The 23634-nt window shown below is 45.3% G+C and overlaps 1 protein-coding gene across 4 annotated transcripts in view; it reads right to left on the bottom strand.

The window, feature by feature from the left end:
- The window catches only part of LOC115098072 (CDK5 regulatory subunit-associated protein 2-like), a 143360-nt gene that overhangs the window by 69470 nt on the left and 50256 nt on the right, over positions 1-23634 (bottom strand). For all 4 annotated transcript variants that reach the window (XM_029614375.1, XM_029614374.1, XM_029614373.1 and 1 more), the window contains one exon: positions 2702-2825. In XM_029614375.1, the coding sequence (XP_029470235.1) occupies positions 2702-2825 (124 nt within the window). The remainder of the gene's footprint in view (positions 1-2701; positions 2826-23634) is intronic.

The raw sequence follows: 23634 nt of genomic DNA, 5'->3' as shown, positions 1-23634 counted from the left end.
ATTTTTCAACTGGCACAGTTGGCACTTACGGAGAACTATTTTGTTTTTCAGGATGAATTTTTTAAACAAATTCAAGGTACAGCTATGGGGGCCACTATGGCCCCCAGTATAGCAAATTTATATGTAGCTACCTTTGAGACCAAATTTCTATATGGGGCTCCTGAATTTGCTAATGTCTCTCACTGGTATCGATACATTGACGATGTGTTTTTCTTGTGGAACTCTACTGAACAGTCCCTTATAATATTTTTAGAATGGTTGAATTCTTTAGACAATCATTTACAATTCACTCTTCATTATGACTTTCAGAAGATTGAATTTCTAGACATTCTCATTGAAAAGGAAGACCAACATTTAATTTCCAACTTATATGTAAAACCATGTGCAAGAAACACTTATTTGCATTTCACTAGTTTTCATCCGTTTCATCTTCGCAAGAATCTCCCGATAGGTCAGTTTCTTCGGCTACGCCGTATATGTACCTATAAGAAGGATTTCATTCTACATTCTCAAACAATGATAAAAAATTTTTTACAGCGGGGATACCCATACAAATATATAAAAAGAGCTTATAAACGGAGCTTACAATGCCACAAGAGACTGGCTACTGTTGGACAGTAAATCATCGAATACAGCAGCACAAATCTGCACACTACCTTTTTCTATATTATCCTCACAAATTGCTCAACTCATTTTATTTTACTGGCCTACTTTGAAAGTACATTCTATTTTTAAGACTCCTCCGATTATGGCATATAAACGAGGAAAAAATTTGAAGGATCTCCTTACACATTCCTATTTACGTACCACTTCTAATAATCTAAATAATAATCCAGTTGGTCACTGGACATGTGCAAAATGTTCATTTTGTAGTCAGACTATTACAGGTCCAGATTGGAAAGATCCACAAGGCAACATTTACAAAGCTCATTCTTGGACTGATTGTAATTCTACTAATGTGATATATATATATTACAATGTCCCTGCTCACTACTATATGTGGGCAGAACTAAACGCACTATCAAGACGAGACTAATTGAACATCGTAGCTGCTTGACAACTCTCAAACTTCAAGCTCCTATTGTTTCCCACTGTGTCCAATACCAGCATACTTTTCAAGATATCAAATGGCGAATTATCGAATTGGTCGAAATGAATCCCAGAGGTGGCAACAGTAAAACAATGCTCAATTACAAAGAACAGTTTTGGATCTTCAAATTAAACACAGTCCATCCGAATGGTTTGAATTTAGCGGTGGAATGGTACACACTCACCTGAGGTCGCTTACGTCATAAATTTCAATCCACGTCATTTATGCATATATTAATGACACCACATCCTGTAAGCACACAGGAAACACACGCGGAAACGCCATAGCACAAATCTTTGAATTCAGAATCAAGACGGACTACAATTACAGTAAGTGCCTAGCCACGTTAATACTCTGATATGATACTACAATGCCCACTAGTTTCAAATTACTGTTTTTCAATTTTATGATAGGTGATATACTTTCTTGAGACATGAATGTATTGTTCTCGCAGACGCTGAACTGAGCCCTTGAGAAAGAACAACGGGAGTTCGAAACATGGTTCCACGTCGGGCATGTTTACTGTCCTTGGCTTCAGCGAAGTTTTAAGTTAAGTAATTGGATTCAAAAAACTGCATGCTTAGCACATTGCATAAGAAAAAAATACCAAAAAAATTGGACTTTGACCGATGATTAAAAATAAGGTCATTCATCTAGCGGATTCATGCATAAGATGAAGCCTATTATGACAGGTCATTAATATCCTGCGTCTCTACTAATATTGTGATACACTATTGGCATTTATGATTATTGTGTTTCCCATCAAGATCTACATATTCAAGTTATCCAAAATGGCAACTATGCCATTTTATTCAGGTGATTTATGTGAATATCTCAAAATTGTCTCAACATCAATTGTTTTCAATTTAAACTGAACTCTGATAGAACAGAAAGGTTGTTTATAACTAATTCAACATCAGTATCACTATTCATAGGACAGGTTTCAGCTGATAAATGTACATGAACCCTAGCTAGTTCACCCCATAATTTAGGGATTATATTAGATAATCTGACTTTTAAATTTGTCAAAAATCTATTGTTTCTATTAATATATCAACAATAGGTACAAAATGTAAGTTGTTCTTACATGTACTTGTTCCATTTCACTTAAAGCTTACTAGATTGTTTAGGAGTATAACATGAAAAACTATGACAGATTTTATTAAATTCTACTCATCAATGAACCCTTAATGAGAAATGGATCAGCACCTTTCCCTTTTCTTCACTATAATATATAAATCACACCTCAAACTCCACTTACAGTGCCAAACCCTATTCCCTTATTGCCTCATTATTCCTATGTCTCCAGGGGCTGGCTCAAGTTTTACAGCATTTTCATTCCTGCGCCATGTATACTGTAAAAATTACTTCAGGGCCTTTGCCTTTCACCCTCACTAAATGTTTATTAAAAAAAAAAAAACAACAACTCAAGTCTCTTACTTTCAATAATGAAAATTCATGAGCATTATCAAAACAGCTGTTGTCTGTTCCAACACCTTGTGATTTGTGTTGCGAATATTACTGCCACAAATGCCAAAATAAGAAATAAACTAGCGGTAAATCCTCAAGGCTGCATTAAGATTACAGAAAGCATTATAAAGTGACACCTGCCTCTTCCAAAGATTGGATTTTGGAGCTTAGAAAATCTTCAATTTCTTTTATCTGCTTCTGAGTGTCTTCCTTTGTACGCTGAATTTTAGAATCACTGTTGCCAGCCAAACTCTCAACGACTTTGCTAAAAAAATAAACATAAAAAATAAGTTACAGCAAATTCCTCTCTTGCTATATGGATAGATTAATGCACTCAAAACTATTATATAAAATTATCTGAAAAAAATCATTAAAAAGTGGAACAAAAATATACTGTGCCCCATTTCAGAAGGCATTTTGCCTGCTGTGCTACACAAAGCATCTGTATGCCCTTTGTTGAAAAGAGAAAGCAGAGTTGCTTACCTGTAACAGGTATTCTCTGAGGACAGTAGGATGCAAGTCCTCACACATGGGTGACATCAACAGATGAAGCCTGATATGGAAAACTTATGCCAAAGTTTCTAGAACGTTGACTAGGCACACTGAGCATCCCAGCATGCCCTATACCATACATCCACGTGGGGTCCCTCTTCGATCTCATAACATAGAATTATGATAAAAATAAAAAATATGAGAAACCCAACTCCACGGGGTGGGGGGCGGGTTTCATAAGGACTAACATCCTGCTGTCCTCGGAGAACACCTGTTACAGGTAAGCAACTCTGCTTTCTCCAAGGAAAAGCAGGATGGTAGTCTTCTCAAATGGGTGAATCCCTAGCTACAGGTTGCTCCCCAATACAAAAGGGGATCAATAGACACCTAACCAGGTGCCAACAGGCACAACAACAATGGTACTGTTGGTAATAAAGGGGGAGACAGCCTGAACCCAAACAATGGGCCCCAGATTGGGAGAGCTGTGTTCTACACTTCAAACAGGGTCCGCAGGACAGACTGGCCAAACCTATTGTCGCATTGGCCAACCCCTATCCAGACAGTAATGTGATGTGAATGTGTGATGTGAATGTGTGGAGAGAACTTCATATCACAGTCTTGCAGATCTCCTCCACAGGAACTGCTAAGCAAGGGGGGCACTGATGCCATCATGGCTCCAACAGAATGAGCCTTGACATGACCCCCAAGATGCAAACCTGCCTAGGCATAACAGGAGATACAATCTGCTAGCCAACTGGATAGTATCTGTTTGGCAACGGCAATGCCCAACCTATTCTTATCAAAAGAAACAAGTTGGACTGTATTTGGGCTTCTGTCCGTTCCAGATAGAAGGCTAAGGCTCACTTGCAGATCATACTGTGCAATGATCATTCGCCTTGGTGTGAATGGGGCCTGGGAAGGAAAATTGGCAGGATGATTGACTGGTTAAGATGGAAATCCATCAACACCTTAGGCAGGAACTTAGGGTGCATACGCAAGACTACTGTCATGATAAAACTTAGTATAATGTGGATAAGTCAACTAAGGCCTGGAGCTCGCTGACCCTGTGCACGAAAGTGACTGCCACAAAAAAAAAATATGACCTTCCAGTCAGGTACTTCAGGGCATAGATGCACAATGGCTCAAAAGGAGATTTCAACAGCTGAGCTAACACCACGTTGAGACTCCAAGACACAGCGGTAGGCCTTAGGTGAGGCTTCAATTGAAGAAGGCCCACATAAAAAGTACAATTATAGGCTGTACAAAGATAGGCATACCGGGGGAGGAGAGCAGTGCTGTGCAGACACGGCTCTCCTTTGCTCTCAGCCTCAAGAGCTTTTTTTCTCTGATCCTCAAGGCCAAAACCCACAATCAGCATGGTGGTCAAACCAGCTAAAAAGTCTCTGCCTATGCTCTGGGGAGATCAAATGGTTCGCACTAAGCAAACTTTCAGGAAAGCGGTGCCTGATCGGATGGCCTGCAGTGAAGAGCAGGCCTCCAATGAGGAAAACATGGCCGACGGCCCTCTTCCCATGGATCTGGCAGAGGCAGTCAAAGTGGCTATAAATCAGCTTGGGGACAAAATCCACTCGAGCCTGGATGCAAAGTTAGAATCTGTCATGGACAAGGTATCTCAAGTAGTCTCTACAGTGGGGGAGACTACTGCCAGGCTCATTAGCCTGACAGAGAGAGTGGAGGAGCTAGAGATGTCTCTGACTACAGCATGGCAGAGGCTGGAGGTTCAGAGCATGGCTATAAGCATATGGTCGATAAGCAGGATAATCTAGAAAATCAGAGTCACTGTAATAATTTACTGATAATTAGTGTACCAGTAGGGTGACCAATTGCCTGATTTTGGACTGGACAGCCCGGTTTTGCAGCCTGTTGTACAGTGTCCGGTTACAAACGGTAACCGGACACTGTAAAGCCTGGTAGAGCTAAGGGTGGACTATCCATGAATTCCTTCCAATCAGCTGTGGCTGTGTAGCACCAATCAGCTGCCTGCTTACTTGTTTTTGGTGGCTTTGAAGACAAGGGAGGCCTCAGTGGACCGCGAATGGAGCCCATCCCGTTCGTGGCTGAAGACGGGGGAGGCCTCAGTGGGCTGCGAACGAAGCCCATCCCATTCATGGCTGAAGACCTTTGCTGTGCCGACATTCATAGCCCAGACAGAAAGAAGGAAGTGCCACAGGATTAGCAGGCCAACCGCAAGCCAAAAAAATCCAGGGAGCAACAAACCAGCAGGGAGCCCAAGCCCTGCCGGTTGAAGAAGTCATGTTCCCACCAGGAGCAGCGGACGGCAGGGAAGTAGCAGAGAGCCAGCAGGATATCCAAATGTATGAGCAGAGAAGGGGATGGGGCCTTCAGCATCTTCCTTTTCGCCCATGGCAGAGGAGTCCTAGAATTTGAGAGAGTCTGTTGAGTGGGGTGAGGGGAGAGCAGCTTGTGTGTGTGTCTATATGAGGGAGGGAGGGAAGGAGAGTCAGTGAATGTGCGAGAGCTATGTATATGAGGGAGAAAGAGTCTGAGTGTATAAGAGTCTGTGGGGGTGTGTATATGTGAGGGAGAACCAGTAAGTTTGTGTGTGGGAGAACTAGTGTGTGTGTCTGGAAGGGAAAGCCAGTGAATGTGAGAAAGCCTGTGTCTGGGGGGGGGAGAGAGCCTGTGAGTGTGAGAACTTGTGTGTGGGTGGGAAGGAAGAAGAGATCGTGTGTGTGTGGGTAAGGAGGAGGAAGAGAGCCTGTGCATGTGTGTGAGGGAGTAGGGAGAAAGCCAGTGTGTTTTTGTGTGTGTGAGAGAGAAGGTGTATGCATGAGAGTCAGTGTGTGTGAAAGAGAATGAATACGTATGTTAGGAAGTATGAGAGAGGATAAAGTGGATAAAGTGTTCTCCCTCTTCTCCACTAATCCATGACAACCTCAAGGTGACTGGAAATCAAAAGTTCCCAGGCATGGGAAGGAGGCTCTAGTGAGCCGCGAATGGAGCCCATCCCGCTCACGGTTGAAGATGAAGGCGCCAGTGGGCCACAGCCAAGGAGCAGTAAGCAGCTAATGAACTCAACGATTTAGATTCTTTGTGCTTGAGTTGGTGTGTGTGAGCGAGGGATTTTGAGGGAAGCCATGTGAAGGGGTGTGTATGAGTGTGCAAAAGAGAGAAGGAGCCTGTGTGAGTGTGATTGCCAGAAAGAGATGGAGCCTATCTCAAGATGCATGTATGTGCGCGAGAGAGGGAGCCTGTGTAAGGGTGTGTGTTTGCGAGAAGGACAGACGGAGCCTGAGAGGGGTAGAGTGACCAACTGTGATAGAGCAAGTCTGTGTGGCAGTGCATCCATTGAGAGATAGGGAGTGTATATATGAGAGAAAAAAAGTTTATGCATCCCCCTCACCTCCCTCCACTCCCCAGTAATCCATGACAATCTCAGAATAATTGAAAATCAAAAGTTTCCAGGTATAGAGAGTTGGAGGTTTTTAAATCCTTAAATACTGGGTGTTATTTGATTAGTTTGCTGTTTTTAAATATTTTATTGGTGGTTGGGAAATTTTATAAAGTTTTTAAGTTTAAATTAGCTTTTAAATATTAGAGGTTCTGTTCATCAGATGTTTTTAATTATTTACTCTATTTATTAATGTTTTTACTATTACAATTAATGTTTTATATTTCTTGATTTATTACCGTAGTTATTCTATGAGAAATTGTGATGTTTCTGTTTTTCCATTAATGCACTGCATGTAGAGTTGCGTTTCCAGTTCAGTTTTTATCATATGTTTTTATACTATGGTCTCTTTATTCTATTTTTGACAAGTGTCTGACTCTGCATGTATGACTGAGGTGAGGTAACTAGCATGCTAACATGAAGCTTCTGTGTAGGAATCTATTGCAGCTTGGTTTGTTCTTTTTCCATAATAGGAAGCATATTAGGTGTTTTAGGGTCTGGTGTAATATTTGCAGTGTTGCCCTTTTATGAGTAAGGTTGTTACTGTTTGAGTGCTTGCAGTTCATCCTGTTTTTGTCTGGGAAGTTTACCATTTTGTAATAGTAATTTAATGTATTCATGGCTTTCTGAGGGCCAAACCCACAAACAATGCATGTTACAATAGGCCTGATACCATGAGATCAAGGTGGATAATCTGAAATGTATGCAAATTAATGCAAATGAGGGGGGAACAAACACTCTTCCTTGTGATTCCCCCCCTCAAGTGTCCAGTCGTGGTCTGAGGAAAAGTTGGCAACTATGTACCAGAACAAGCAGAGGGCTCTGACCATCTGCAGTTTTTTTCTATGTGGCTGCCTACATTGCTCAGTGCTACATTTCCAGGAGACACTGTTAAGTTGGATCGTGCCCATAGAGCCTTGGCGCCTGCCCTGAAAGCCAACTAGCGACCACATGCAGTGATTGTTCGGGTGGGCAATTTCCAGGATAAATGCCGTTTCCTAGATGCCAGCAGAAAACTGAAAGAAATTAAATATCAGGGCCACTGCATATTTCTTTTTCAAGATTACTCAGCAGAGGTACAGCGCCATAGAGTGGCTTATGGGGAGGTCAAACGTGAGCTACGTAACCTGGGAGTGAATTATGCCATACTTTATTCAGCTCGTCTGTGGGTGTTCCATACTGGCATGTCAGAGCTGCCATACAGTACAGGAGGCCAAGGCGTTAATCCAGAAGCTCCTAAGGGCTGGAGTGGCAGTGGCGGACGGAGTGTCTTGAAGCTCTTCTTCATTGCATATCCTTTTTCTTGTTGTTTTTTCTTTCCTAAATTGCATTTAGGTGTTTAAATGGTTCCTTGTTCCTATCTCTGGGCTGCTCCTGGAATGGTGGCCCTATTTGTTTACTGGGGGTGATGAGCTGTTTCACTTAGTACAAGAAACCATTACTATGAGTATTTCAGCTGTGGGGCTGGGGGCGGGAGGGTGATTTATGGGAGGTTGAGCGAGGGTTGTTGCAAGTATTAGCTAATTGGGTACTTGCTGGAGTGTTGTTTCCTTACTCAGCCTAGTCCAGATATGTTTACCATCTTGGAGCGGCAGTGATGAGGAGAGTTTAATTTTTGCCGGGTGACTTTATATCAGGAATGCATTCTATCCTTGCAGAGGCCTGCCTTTAGCCTGCTGTGGAGATCCCTGCACTACTACACTGGCCGCTTGTCACTGGCACTTGTGTTATGGACTGGGACAGCTGCTCTCTCCTCACTTTCTCTTGGAGATTTATTTGGTCTGGGCTGACTTGCTTTGGGTATCGAAGAGGGGTTGCAGTTTTGGAAACTGAGCTGGTCACGGGTCCTGGTTTTTCCAGGTTGGGTTGGGGTTCCTATGGGTCATCCCTTGAGCAGACTTTTCTGGGCACAGGGAAGTTATGTTTTATGGGATATAGGGATGTGGGGTTTTGTTGTGTTTATAGGGGGTGTTCTTATTATAAAATGGTCGTTTATGCACTACAGCCATGGTTTTTTTTCTTGTTATCTCTGTGGTCTTGGGCTTGTATTTTGCGTTACTTTAGACAATGGCTAAACCTGTTCTATAAACAGTCTCTCTCTCTTTATGTGCGCAGCATTGGGTCTCCACAGTTAAGCGCAGGTGTATTTTGGAATATCTTAAGAAGGGGGCGCAGGTGGTCTTTCTTCAAGAAACCCACTTAATGGATGCTAAGCAAGCCAAATTGGTTTGAGATTGGGTGGGCCGGGCAGAATTCTCTTCTTATAACTCCAAAAGCAGGGGGGTATGCATTCTGATTCATAGAGGGCTACCTTTAGTGGTATAGAAGGTGCAAAAAGATGCAGAGGGGCAAATTGTCTTTTTGGAATGCTCATTCCAATGGGGAGAATTTTGCTTTAGTAAATGTTAATGGCCCTAATGTATGTCAGCAGTTTTTATTTAGAGCTCTGCGGGTTCATAAGTGCCTTCTCTTCTTCTCCCCTTATTTTGGGTGGCGGTTGGAATGTTCTGGGTCCTGGCCTCAATAGGACTGCAGGTATACAGATCAGGGGTACTGCAGACTCTAAAGGCCATGATGTTGTGTTTAGATCTGGTGGATGTTTGGAGGGAGCAAAACCCATCAGGCAGAGATTACACCTGTTATTCAGCCCATTATCAATTTTATAGCCGGATTGATATTTTTCAAAGTTCTCACTTGCTTTTGACCATGGTGGGTTTGGCAGATATCTGGCTGGCCATATTCTCAGATCATAGCCCTATTTTGTTGCCATTTAGCATCGTGAGCGGTCCTATCGCCGGAAGGGTTTTAAAGTTTAATACTTGTCTCCTGTGCTCATCGCACTTTTGTGATACGATTCAGAGCATTGTGCAGGAGTTTTTTTGAGAGCCATAGCTCTGGGGATTACTCTTCTGTTTTATTGTGGGAAATGCTCAAAACTGTTTTGTGGGGGTGAATCATTAGTATTGCTTCTCATCGGAAGAAGGAACAAGAGCACTGTGAACATTCCCTGAAGACCCAAATTGGGCAGCTGGAGAAGGCACCATAAACGTACTGGTTCTTATTGCACCATTGCAATTGGAGAAATGTAGAGCATTACTCCGGGGGTTGCAGCTGGAGGGTTGTGGAACGTGTCCTTCAGTATTGTAAGCAAAAGGTGTATGAGTTTGGGAACAAGTCTGGGACTATGCTGGCTAGGCTGTTGTGGCGCAGGTCGCAGGGGTCATTGATCCCTGGGGTCCATAGGGCTGACGGCTCCTTGGCCCACTCTAAAGAAGCAATCAATGACAGATTTAAGGAATTTTTTCAACAGCTATATTCGGCCGATGGTTCTGTTTCAGAAAAGGCGATTGCAAATTATCTAGCCAGGATTCGGTTATCTCTTTCTGACCCTCAGAAGGAGAGGCTGGCGACTCCTCTTTCAACCTTGGAGATATAAGATGCAATTTTGCATCTTCCAGGGGGGGAAAGGTCCTGGCCCCGATGGTTTTCCAGTGGAGTTCTATAAGCATTTTCTGACTGAGCTGATAGGTCTATTAAAATGTATTTTTGATTATTTACAGGTTCATCTGGATTGCACAGGCAACTTGTTTGATGCAATGATTGTTTTGCTTCATGAGCAGGGGTGGGATTCATTCGAACCCAAGGCTTATAGGCCCTATCTCCCTACTGAACATTGATGTCAAAATTCTAGCCAAGATTTTGCAGATTCGACTAGAGCACTACATGGGGTCTCTGGTGGGGTCCGATCAAATGTTTTTTTTTTTTATTAGCGGCCGTTCCTCGGTAAATAACTGTCACTTGTTTGATATTATGGCCTTGGCTAAGAAAGATAGAATTCCCGGTTTAGTGATTAGTCTGGATGCAGAGAAGGTCTTTGATAGTCTTCACTGACCTTTTCTCTTTGCAGTTTTGGAGAAATTTGGGTTTCCAGCTTTGTTCTGCGGGTGGGTGCGGGCCTTATATAACTGTCCAAAGGCTAGTATTTGCACAACGGTCACATGTCCACTCGTTTTCCTATCAAGAAAGGCACCCGGCAGGGATGTCCGTTGTCACCTCTGCTTGATTTAGCTTTCGAGCCGCTTGCAGCACGGTTACAGGATCATCCCGCCTTGATGGGTTTTTGGTCTGCGTATCGACATTTGATTGTGCTCTACACAGATGATGTTCTTTTATTTGTATCCAATCCTGGTAAAGAGGATCCGGTGCTGTTGGCCGAATTGGCAGCTTTTAGTGCTGTGGTGGGTTATAAAGTCAACTACCATAAATCGGTAATTTTCCCCATTGGCAGCTGTAGGGCAGGAAACATTCCAGCTTGTTTTCCTCCTTTCAAACGTGCGTTGAACTCCATCAAATATTTGGGCATTGCTATACCTAGCACTATAGGCGATTTTTATAGGTTGAATTATGCCCTGGTGGTTACCAAAATCAAACCGGATTTGAAAGATTGGCATAGTTATTATCTTTCTTAGGGGGGGGGGATAAATGTAATTAAAATATTTTGCCTCTTCTATTGTATTTATTTCAGCATGGCCCTTTTTTCTCCCACAGGGATTTTTCACTTCTATAAACAGTGCTCTCTTGGAATTTATATGGGATGGGAGAGTTGCGAGGGTTGGCCTTTGTACTCTATGCAGGCCCAAGGATTGGGGCGGGATGGCTTTTCCCGATCTCCAGGCTTATTTTTGGGTAGTGTGCCTTTCTGGCATTTTCACATGGTTGCATAGGGATCAGGCCTCTCCCTGGCTTGTTCTTGAGCGGCACTTAGCTAATGGCTTGGACCTTATGTCTTTGCTATCTTGCACCCCTATGACGAAGGGGGGGGGGGGCAGGAGAGCTTGTTGCAATTGTCCCTTTACTGCCTGACAGTTAAAACCTGGAGAGCGATGTGCAGTGCACTAGGTATTTCAAGTGGGGGGCCTTTTGCTTTTGCTCCTCTCTGGAAAAACCAAGCGCTATCAATTCATACCTTCAAATTTAGCTGCTAAGCAATGGTGGGAGACTGATTTATGTTGCTTGGGGCATCTTTATAATGGTGATGAGCTTCTACCCTTTACAGACTTGCAGGATGAATTTGAGATTCTTGACTCCTCCCAATCCTATTATGATTGTCTGAGGCTGAAGTTAGCAAGGAGGGAGCGTGAAGGTTGGCACTGGTCATCTCCTACGCCTATAGAGCTTGCTTTTACTAAGGGTCTCGCCAGGAGAAAAACTCTCTCTATCCTGTATCATGAGATTTGCCAGACCAGCCTGGATAAGCATCCAATCTTGAAGGTGGAGAGGCAGTGGACAATGGATTTGAAGATCCTTGTAAGCCCAAAGGAATGGTGAGGGATATGGGGCAGGGCGCATAAATTTTCCCTCTGTGCAAAGAGGGCAGAGTTGATGGTCCGGCTGATTATGCGCACTTATAGATACCCGCTGTTTTTCTCACGGTTTTCGGCCTCTGCCTCTCCCTTATGTTGGTGTGGCTGTGGGCAATCTGGTTCTTTCCTGCACATATGGTGGGAGTATCCTCTCATCTCTACTTTTTGGCAGAGAGTGGGGCGTCTTATTCAGCAAATTGTAGGCTGCCCTCTGTCAGTTAACCAGGGCTGTGTCTTCTGGGGCTCTGGAGGGATCAGAGGCTTGGCAAATACCAAAGATTGTTAGTGCAACAAATGCTGCATGTTGCGCGTTTTATTATAGCCTGGCCATGGAAGTCAGTCCCTACCCTTGAAGATTGGAGATCCCAGGTCCATTTTATTCCCCTTTTGGAGAAACTTATTTTTATGTTACGGCACAATCTTCCGGTGTTTGATAAGATTTGGGACCCATACTGGAGATTCTTTAATGCACAATAACTGATATTTTCTATTGTTACATTGATGTATTTTATTTCATCTTGGTTTTACAATTGTGCTCTATTTTGTATCTTTGTGCTCAGTGTATGTTCTGACCAGCTAAAATAAAGTTTAAAAAAAAAAAAAAAAAAGATGGGCATCTACACTGTGGTGGTATGTGCCAATTACATGAAGATATTCTCTAACAGAGATGGTTTTTAAGCCAGCCTTCAATAGGAGTAGAAGGTAATCAAGAAATTTTAGTGTGGGGCAGGAGAACAGATCTAGGGCCTTCTGCTCACACCACACGGGAAACCTCCTCTGCTTCACTATGTAAGACTTTCAAGAAGCCACCAGAGCCCGAGACACATGCTCTGAAAGATCAAGCAGCTGCAGGATTAACCTCTCAACATCCAGGCTGTGAATGAAAGAGGCTGGAGGTTGAGATGCTGCAGCCTGCCCTGATCTTGCGTGATGAGATCTGAGGAAGTCCCCAGATTGATTGGTTTCCAGATGGACAGCTCCAACAGCAGACCTGTCTCGGCCAATGAGGGGCTATGAGGATCATAGTCTCCCTGTCCTCACGAAGCTTCAAGGGAGTCTTCGCCACTAAGGGAATCGGAGGATACGCATACAGAAAGAACCTTGCCCTAGGGAGTTTGAGGCTGGCTTGCTGTCTGACCTGGCCAGGGAGCAGAACTGAGGCACCTTCCTGTTGCAGGGAGATGTGAACAGATCTATGTCTGGGCTTCCACAGAGGCGGAATATCCAATTCACTACCCCCTGGTCCAGGGATCACTCGTGGGGTCTGAAGCTTGACCCAACCAGTCCACTATCATGTTCTCCATCCTGGCCAGGTACATGACCCTCAGCATCATCCCATGGGACATGGCCCACAACCAGATCTGGACAGCTTCCTAACACAGGAGGTATGATCTCGTGCCTCCCTGCCTGTTGACATACCACATGGCTACGTGGTTGTCGGTCTGGATCAGGACAACTCTGTTGGACAGCCAATCACTGAAAGCCCATAGAGCATACCTGATCATTCTGAGCTCCAGGAAGTTGATTTGACAAGAATGTTCCTAAGCAGACTATAGACCCTGGGTGCAGAGATCATCCACATGAGCTCCCCACCCCAGGGTAGATGCATCCGTGGTTAGTACAATTTGAGAAGGGAGACTCTGAAAGGAGATTCCCTGTTCCAGATTGGAAAGTATCTGCCCTCAGGACAATGAGGCCTTGAGAGACGGGGCTCTGGGCATGTGTAAGCATGCCAAGGGAGTGACATGGACGGTTGTGGCCATGTGGCCCTACAGCCTCAACATGTACCAGGCTGACACCTGCTGGCTGTTGAACTTCTGCTGCAATGATCGCCAAAGGCAACAGCCCTCTGGCAAGGCAGAAAGGCCTTGACATTAGCCATGTCTAGCAGGGCTCCTATGAAGTCCAATTGAGGTGAAGGGCTGAGATGGGACTTTGGGTAGTTAAGAATGAACCCCAGAGACTCCAACACCCAAATGGTCAAGGACGTAGACCTGACTGACCCTGCCTGAGACATGCTCTTGACCAGCAAATCATCCAGATACGGGAAGACATGCACTCCCAGTCTGCTAAGGTGGGACCACCAAGGCCAGGCATTTTGTGAAGACCTGTGGGGTGGACGCGAGCCTAAATAGCAACACTCGGTACAGGAAGTGCTGTTTTCCCACCATGAATCGGAAATCCTTCCTGTGATCGGGAAAGATCTCGATAAGGGTGTATGCGCCCTTTAGGTCGAGGGAGTATAGCCAGTCCCCTTTTTACAAAAGGGGGGATCAAGGTGCACAGGGAAATAAACTTTTTTCTTTTAGAAATTTGTTCAAGGGCTTCAGGTCTAGGATGGGACAGAGTCCTCCTGTTCTCTTGGAATTAAGAAGTAACTGGAGTAGAATCTCTGCCCTCTTTTCCCTGGTGGCATGGGCTTGATCACTCTGGCTATTAAGTGGGAGGAGAGCTTCGTTGAAAGTACCTCCTAATGCGCTACCTGCCCCCAATATTGGCAATTTGGCGGGACACTCAATAGATTCAATCGGTACCCCTGACGGATGACAGACAGAAACTTCTGGTCAGAGGTAACACTGGGCCACTGGTTCGCAAAGAACTACAGCCTGTCCCCAACCAGAGTGTCCATCGCCCCGCCTATGGGTGACTGACTATCACTCCCAGCGGCCCAGTCAAAACCCCATCCCCGGGTTTTACTGAGGAACCGGCTAGGGCTTGGAAGCTTTCTGCTGCCTAGGATGGCCGTGGGAGCTCTGATGGTGTTGACAGGAGCAAGGAGGTGAAGGATAGTACTTACTTTGGCGAAAGACTTCCTTGGCTCCAGTCTCGATGGCCTCCTGGAGGAGGAAGACGGGTTCAGAGTACTGGCAGAGTTGTTGTTGAAGGGTTTTATGATGGTCCCGGAGTTGGACCACAGCCTCCCACACCCTATCTCCGAAGAGATTCTCTCCTGAACAAGGCAAGTCAGCGAGTTGTTACTGTTCTTCCGATTGGAAACTGGAGGCCCACAGCCATGCCTTTCTATGGGCACCGATTCCCACTGCAGAGACTCTCAATGCCATCTCGAAAACATTGTCGAACGCACGGACCTCATGTTTTCTGCACTCCAGGCCCTTGTGCACAGCAACATGAGGGCGGCTTGCTGCTATTGAGGTAGCTGCTCAGCCACCTCCTGCACCTGCTTTCAGATGTCCCGCAAGTACCGGCTCATGTAGAGCTGATAGGCAGAGATTCGGGCAATAAGCATGGTGCCTTGGAATACCTTCTTCCCAAGAGCATCCATTGCTCTCTGGTCCTTCCCCAGGAGTGCCGAGGAATGGGTCTAAGAGCGCTTGGCCCTCTTGAGGGTGGATTTGATCACCACCAACTGGTGAGGCAGCCAACGCTTATCAAATCCGGCAGCCTTCTGGACAAGGTAAACCCCATCGGCCTTCTTATTAATCCTCAGCAGCAACTCCTTAAGTAAGAATCTTGTGTGCCAGGACCACCATGATCTCCTTAGGAGGCTCCATGAACTGAAGGATCTCAAGAATTTTGTGCCTGGCATGCTTCTCTGTCAAAAGCTGGAATGGGATGGCCTCCGCCATCAACCTCGCAAACCCTGCGAAGGTTAAGTCATCAGACGGAGACTTCCTTCGCTCATCTGAAGGAGAAGGGTCTGATGGGAGATCATGAGAGAACGACTCCGTAGGATCATCCCCCCAGGAATCATAGGCACCCTCATCCTCAATTTATACTACAGGGGATGTGGCCCTAGGTGATCGGTCTACATCCAGAGGTGCAGGCACCGGTAGAACTGCACGGGGGACTGCAGGCCTCAGCGTCTCTGCCAGCCTCGGTGGAGCTTCCTCCTCAGAGGAACCGGCAACGATCACTGATGCTGCCCCAGGAACTGATCACAGCTGGGTTGGTAATGCACTGATGAGTACACTGAACTTCTATAGATGTGGTACGAGGATGGGTGGCACCAACTTCAGTGCCGTCAGTACCAAAGGACCGAAGCCCTGCAGCACCTGCTCCACCGCTTCCTGGACTTGGCGCTTCATTTTCTCCTCAAACGTTGTCGATGCCAACACCGACTGGGAGGAAGGAGGGATGGCCAGATCTTCACACCAGCGAATGGGATTGACGACTGGCACCAGACCGGTGGACACCGTCACAGACCCCAGGCATCGATAGAGGATGGGCACTCCTCTCCACGGGGCTGCTTTGGGGGCATCACGGCAAAAGCCGGTGCATCCCCGTGCCCAGCATGGTGCATCTACGGGAACCGGTGTCAATGCTTCTTAGGCTTACCTCGATACTCAGCCAGTCTTTCCCCAGTGCCGAGGTTGAAGACAGCGAACCAGGCATCCTGGGCCCAGAGGACAACGACAAAGATCAGTCTCCAACACCCCTATCCACCGGCGACCTCAACAGAACAGATGGTCCTGCCGATGTCAATGGTGTGGTGTCCATCGGTGCTCCAGAATCCTTCAGTGCTGATGCCGCTGGCTTGGACTTCTTCAACCCTAAGAGCTGATACATTTTGTTGAGTCGAAGCAGACGTCCCTTCGGGGTCATCTAGGTGCACAAGCAGCAACCTGGATGTCGTGTGATGCCCCCAGGCAGAGGATACACACCTCTTAAGGATCAGTGATAAACATGGTCATCGGGCACTGGGGACATCTGCGAAAACAGGACATAACCATGACGGGGAACAACAAAAGGGACATAAGGCCAAAAGCGATGGCGAAGGGCGTTGATAGCCAGCGGACTCCAAGGGACCACCACCATGGGGGAGAATTGACATGAAAATAAACTTACCCTAAACACCAAAAACCCTGACTGGGGACCCGACTGATCAAAGAGAAAACCACAAAATACGCAAAGAAAAAAGTTTTCCACAAGGCAAAAAAAGCCAAAGTGAGCTCAATCACACTGTGGAAAAAAAAATGAATGAAGAAGAACCCCACATGGATGCGTGGTATAGAGCATGCTGGGCATGCTCAGTGTGCCTAGTCAAAGTTCTAGAAACTTTGCATAAGTTTTCTTAATCGGGGCTGTATCTGATAGTAGCCCTCACACATGAGTGTTATAATCCTGCTTGTCCTTGGAGAAAAGAGGCACCCTCAAAAAGCTGCCCAGTTCCACAAAGGCCCCTAGAAAAACACACTGAAAAGGTGGTCTTTGAAAAAATGGTCAGGGAAATCAGGATTATTCTATAACGAAGAGAGAAGCAAGGGAAAAGATGACAATTTCTTCTCAGCCAAGACACTACATCAAACTTCCAAAACCGAAGAAACAAAAGGATGAGAAATTGCTCACATTATTCTCACCATTTTAGAGACCCATAAAGGAATAACAAAGCTTTTACCCAGAGCAAATTCTCTTTCATTGAAACCTAATGCTTATCAGGAAACTCGTTCAAACAAAATATACTTTTCAATGGAATGGTCCAATAGTATATCTTAAAATCAGGAAGCACAAGTTCTCCCTTTTCTCTTGGACCCACCAAATCCAAACAACAAATCCTAAGCTTTTTGCCCTGCCATATAAAATCAACATCCTAAGTTTCTTAAAGAAGAGAGGTAGGACATGGATTGGAAGCATATCAAACAAAAATATGAATTGAGAAACAGTAGCAATCCTGCCAAACCAACATATTTGGAGGGGAAACCATAGTTAAGATAATTTCTGACTTTACTAAGTGAGGGTAAATAATTCAAGACATAAAGCTTCTCCAACCCTGTCAGGATAATTACCTCTAAATATTTCAAGGAACCATCCGCTCCACTTAAAAGAATAATCCTGTTACGTCCCGTCGCAGACAGCTGTGACCGCTCTGCCTCACCTCGTTTTTACCTTTCTCCTCCTCCATGGGTAAGATGGCTGCCTCTGGTGCCGAGTGCCGAAACCCTCAGCGTTTCCATCTCAGCATGGGTGTCCCCATCTGCCATGTTCCTTCCCATGGCCTCCTAGGGCGCGCGCGCGCATGCTGCCTACGCTTATCTACACGTAATGGTGGGAACCTCGGAAGCGTCCCCACCGCATGTCGTCAATACCTCCGGGTATTTAAGCCTCCACTCCGCTCCTAACGAACGAGTTAGCAAGGACTTTGGTTTAAGCTACTCTGACCGCTTCTAAGCTGCACGCTTAGGCTCCTCCCTACCCTCGGGGGTATCTCGCTCCAGAAGCAGCTCTGGGCAACCACTCCTCGGGGGCCTCTCGCATCCAACTCCCTTTGGGTCTTCTACTACTAACTTAGACAACCGCTCCTCGGGGGTCTCTCTTTCATTTCAGAATTATCTGTGCTTCCAGGTACTCGCTCCTCGAGGGCCTACCAGCTCAGATTATCCTGCACCATGGACATCGGGTCCCACCTTCATCATCTACCAGGAGGATTCCTGCACTACTCTTCAGTGAGTACCTCTATGATCCAGCTCTCCATTTCCACCCACCAGGTTCAGCTTATCCCTCTCTGCGGAACGCCACCAACCTTGAACATCTGGGCGAGTCTTCTTCATCTGAGGCTGTTGAACGTATTGGCATCTTGCTGGACTTCAGTACCATTTGCTTCCTGCACAAGTACCATCTCTCTACAGAAGTACAATAAAGCTTTTCCATCTCCAATGTCTGCTTTCTGAGTCTAGCCTATCGCTGGGGCTCCCCACGGGGCCCCTCCCCGTGGGAGGAGTTATCGTCACAGCGACTAAGAGTCCACACCATGCCACAAACCCAACAAATCCATCTCAAGTTGCCTAAAAACTGTCAGAACCATCCAGATATCAAGAATCTCCATTCTGACCAGAATCTTCCCTTATGACCAGAAACCTTACCGAACAACTTGATGGCATCCATTATTATTAGGAAAGTTTGAAGAGGCTTGGTAACAAAGATGATCATCATCTACAAACAATGCTATCTAGTTATCACCACCATCAGTCCCCTTAATAACTGAATACACATGGTGTCAACAGAATCATGAGGCCAAAATTTCCATTATAAATGCAAACAAAAGGAGTAAAAGGGGACAACTCTGTATCGTTCCTCTATGCAATAAAAACCTCCGAGACAACATTTCATTTACTTTTATCTGAGTTTTGTACTGAACGTACAACAAGACGCTCCCCCCAAAAACAAATTGCCAAAGAATCAAGTATAGATGAGACCACTCAACCCTGTCAAATGCTTTCTCAGCAGGCAAGCACATTCATAAAGCAAAATTGCTTACCTTGTAATAGGTGTTATCCCAGGACAGCAGGATGTAGTCCTCACATATGGGTGATGTCACTGACAGAGCCCTATTGCGGGAAAACTTCTGTCAAAGTTTCTAGAAACTTTTGACTGGCACTGTGAGGCCACTGAGCATGCCCAGCATGCCATGATATTCTCTGCCACAGGGGTCTCACTCTAGTCTCGTATGTAGCAATAAGCTTGAGCAAAAATAAAATAATAAAACGTATCGGACCCAACTCCGCGGGGTGGCAGGTGGGTTGCTGTCCTGGGATAATACCTATTACAAGATAAGCAATTTTGCTTTATCCCAGGACAATCAGGATGCTAGTCCTCACATATGGGTGATTAGCAAGCTAGAGGCTGAGTCATTTTGTAGTGAAGCAACAGTGAAGTATTGCTGTGGAAAATGAATCAGCCAAAGATTACAGCAGGTTGGATGTAGAAGGAGTTGGGATTAAACTGGAAACAAGTTCTTTAAGACAGATTGTCCATAGGCTGAATCTTGTCATCCTTCTTTGTCCAAACAGTAATGAGCCGCAAAGGTATGAAGAGAACTCCATGTTGCTGCTTTACATATGACAAGGATTGGCACTGAACGATAGTGTGCTACTGAAGTTGACATTGCTCGTACTGAATGTGCCTTTACTCGCCCTTGGAGAGGAAGGCCTGCTTTTTCATAACAAAACTGTATGCAATCTGCTAGCCAATTGGAGAGAGTATGAACCCTTCAAGAGTATGCTTACCCACTGCTTTACCTGGTTTGTTTGGATCATAGGAAATAAAAAGCTGATTGGATTTCCTGTGGACTGCAGTGCGGTTTAAGTAGAAAGATAGAGCCTTACATACCTTGGACTGAAAGCGTGCACTTTCTCCTTGGTGAGAATGGGGCCTTGGGAAGAATGTGGGTAAAACTATGAATTGGTTCAAGTGGAATTCCGTAACTACCTTGGGAAGGAATTTTGGATGTGTACAGAGTACCACTCTCGTGTAGGAACTTCGTATAGGGTGAGTACGTGACTAGTGCTTGTAACTCACTAATCCTTCTAGCGGATGTAATGGCTATGAGGAAGATAGTCTTCCATGTGAGAAATTTAAGATCACAGGAATCTATGGGTTCGAAAGGAGAACGCATTAGTCTTGATAAAACCAGATTCAGGTCCCATTCTGTGACTGGAGGCCGAATTGGTGGTCTAATTTGAGTTAAACCTCTCATAAACCTACTGACAAGAGGTTGTGTGGATATAGGTGCATCTCCCATTTTGTTATGGTAAGCTGAGATTGCACTTAAATGTACTCTTACAAATGAAGTCTGGAGACCAGATTCTGAAAGATGGTATAAGTAGTCTAGTAGAGAAGTAGTGGGGCAAGTGAAAGGATCGATATTCTTTTGTCTGCACCACAAGTGAATCTCTTCCATTTGGAAGAATAATTCTTTCGTGTGGAAGGTTTACGTGAAGCTATAAGCATTTGAGATTAAATTTGTTGAAAGATTGAGTGGTTGTAAAATCAAGCTTTCAACATCCATGCTGTCAGGGATAGGGACTGCAGGTTGGGATGGGGCAACCGACCCTGATCCTGAGTTATGAGAGTGGGAGCTACTCCCAGACGAATTGGATCCCTTACTGAGAGGTCTAGAAGTGTGGGAAACCATACTTGTCGAGGCCGATATGGGACTATGAGTATCATGGACCCCTTGCCCTGTTGTAGCTTCACTAGAGTTTTGGTTATAAGCGATATCGGAGGATACGCATATAGAAGGCCTGAGTTCCAAGGGCGAGCAAAGACGTCCTTGGCTGGCTGGTTTTTCTGTTTGTAAAGAGAACAGAATTTGTCCACTTTGTGATTCAGATGTGACGCAAAGAGGTCTATTGTTGGTTGTCCCCAACGCTGAAATATCTTGGTCGCTACTGAGGGATCCAGGGACTACTCGTGTGGTTGGAACTGATGACTGAGTCGATCCGCCACTACATTGTGAATGCCTGCCAGATAAGTGGCCCGGAGGAACATTGAATGGTTCAGGGCCCAGCCCCAAATCTGTGCAGCTTCTTGACAAAGGAGATACGAGCCTGTACCTCCTTGTTTGTTGATGTACCACATGGCAACTGTGTTGTCCGTTTGGATTAGAACAGTCTTGTGTGAAAGGCAGTCCTTGAACGCATGCAGCGCATAACGTATAGCTCGAAGCTCCAGGAAATCGATTTGAAATGTTGCTTCGAGTTTTGCCCAAGTACCTTGGGTTTGGAGAGTGTCTATGTGAGCTCCCCAACCCAAGGTGGATGCATCTGTAGTTAACGTTATCTGTGGGACTGGTTGTTGGAAGGGTAGGCCCTTGCGCAAATTGTCCTTGTTCACCCACAAAAGTAGAGAGGAACATAGCTGGTGGGTTACTTGAATTGGCGAATGCAGTGGTTGAATGGCTTGGATCCATTGAGATCTTAAAGTCCATTGAGTTACCCGCATGGCTAATCTTGCCGTAGGAGTAACATGAACTGTGGAGGCCATGTGGCCTAGTAAGGTGAGAAACTGATGAGTTGCTGCTTGTTTCTTTGAGTAAATTGAGTTTGCCAACATGGACAGTGTTTCTGCTCGATCCTCAGGTAGAAAAGCCCTTGAGAGGATAGTGTTCAATTCTGCTCCTATGAATTGAAGCAGGTGAGATGGAGTAAGATGGGACTTTTGATAATTTATGAGAAATCCCATCAATCCATTGAGCCAGTCGTCTAAGTATGGAAACACATAGACACTTTGTTTGTGCAAGTGTGCTGCTATTACTGCCAGACATTTGGTGAACACTCTGGGAGCAGAGGCAAGTCCGAATGGCAGTACTCCGTATTGGAAATGCTGATGCCCCACCATAAAGCACAGGTACTTGCGGTGAGGAGGGAATATTGGTATGTGAGCGTAAGCGTCTTGAAGATCCAGAGAACAAAGCCAATCTCCTGTTTGAAGAAGAGGAAGCATGGTGCCTAGCGAAACCATCCTGAATTTTTCCTTCTTTAGAAATTTGTTGAGATTTCTGAGGTCTAGGATGGGGCGTAGGCCTCCGGTTTTCTTTGGAATGAGGAAATAACGGGAATAGAATCCTCTTCCCTTCTAAGACTGGGGCACCGGCTCTACCGCCTTGGCTTTCAGAAGGGTGGATAATTCTATTTGTAATTTAAGCATATGATTTTCGCTGAGATGAGATTGACTTGGTGGAAAATCTTGGGGAATTGAGATGAAATTGAGTTGATATCCTCGATATATTATTGATAGGACCCATTGGTCTGATGTTATTGATATCCAATTGTTGTAAAATTTGGATATCCGGCCTCCCACTGGAAGTTCTGGCTGAGGATTTGAGTAAAGGCTGAGTTCTCTGGATGAAATTTCAAAAACCAGCAGCAGGTCCTGTTTGTGGAGCAGGTTGGGGCCTAGCTGTTCTCTGTTGCCGTGGTTGCGGTCTTTGCTTGGTTCTGGAGGGCCTGGGTCTAGGTGCAGGAGGGTAATATCTCCACTGTCGGTAGAAAGGCCATCTGGTGTCTTTCCATGGAGGCCTACGGCCAGTATGTATGGGGGGGTCCTGTGGGAGGTAAGATAGCTGTCTCAGTGTTTCTGTGTGCTCTTTTAATTGAGACACAGCATCCTGCACCTTGGATCCGAATAGGTTGTCTCCTAGGCAGGGGAGATCCACTAACTTATCCTGGACCTCTGGCCAAGCTCACCTCCTGGCACTGACGCCTGACGCAGCCACCCTTGAAGCCGTCTCAAAGCCATCGTAGGCAGCTCAGACTTCATGTTTTCCGGCTTCTAAACCTTTGTTTATGATGGCCTGTGCAGCCTCCTGGTATTGTGTGGGAAGAGATGGAACAAACTCCTCAATTTGTTTCCATAGATTTCTCTGGTACTGGGTCATATAGAGGTGACAGGATGAGATCCTAGAATTCAACATTGCGCCTTGAAACACTTTACGACCCAGGGAATCCAGAAACCTATGGATGATGAGTGGACTCTTGTTCTTTTAGATCTTTTCTGTGCTGATTCCATGACCACTGACTGGTGGGGAAGTTGTGACTTTTGGTATCCAGGATTGGATTGCACTAGGTAGGTACTATCCATTCTTTTATTTACTGCAGGAACAGAGGAGGGATGTTCCCAAAGACGATGTTGTCGCTGCAATAGAACATCATGGATTGGAATTGCCACAACTTGTTTTGGAGGGTCAACGAATTGGAGTACCTCCAAGGTCTGTTGTCTAGTGTCCTGCTCTGTTTCCAATTTAAAGGGGATGGAGTCCGCCATCTCCTGCACAAATGTGGTGAAGTTGAGATCTTCTGAAGGAGATTGTTTTCTGGGATGTAGTGGTGATGGGTCAGACATAGTCTTCTGATGAAGTGTCTGAAGCAGTATCACTCTATGTATCATATTCTGGAGTTTTTTTGTTGTGGTACTGATGGTTTAGGTGGAGGAAGAAGGCCCGAAGGTCCTGGCAAAGGGTCTTCAGGAGAAGAATCTTCTTCCCTTGGATTAGATGGCAAAGAATCCAATAAATCCTGGTACCTTTTTTGTAATATATTATGCAGTGCTGC

The sequence above is a fragment of the Rhinatrema bivittatum genome, chromosome 8 (genome assembly GCF_901001135.1).
Source record: "Rhinatrema bivittatum chromosome 8, aRhiBiv1.1, whole genome shotgun sequence".
Taxonomy (NCBI): domain Eukaryota; kingdom Metazoa; phylum Chordata; class Amphibia; order Gymnophiona; family Rhinatrematidae; genus Rhinatrema; species Rhinatrema bivittatum.
This window is presented reverse-complemented; position numbering and strand designations above follow the sequence as displayed.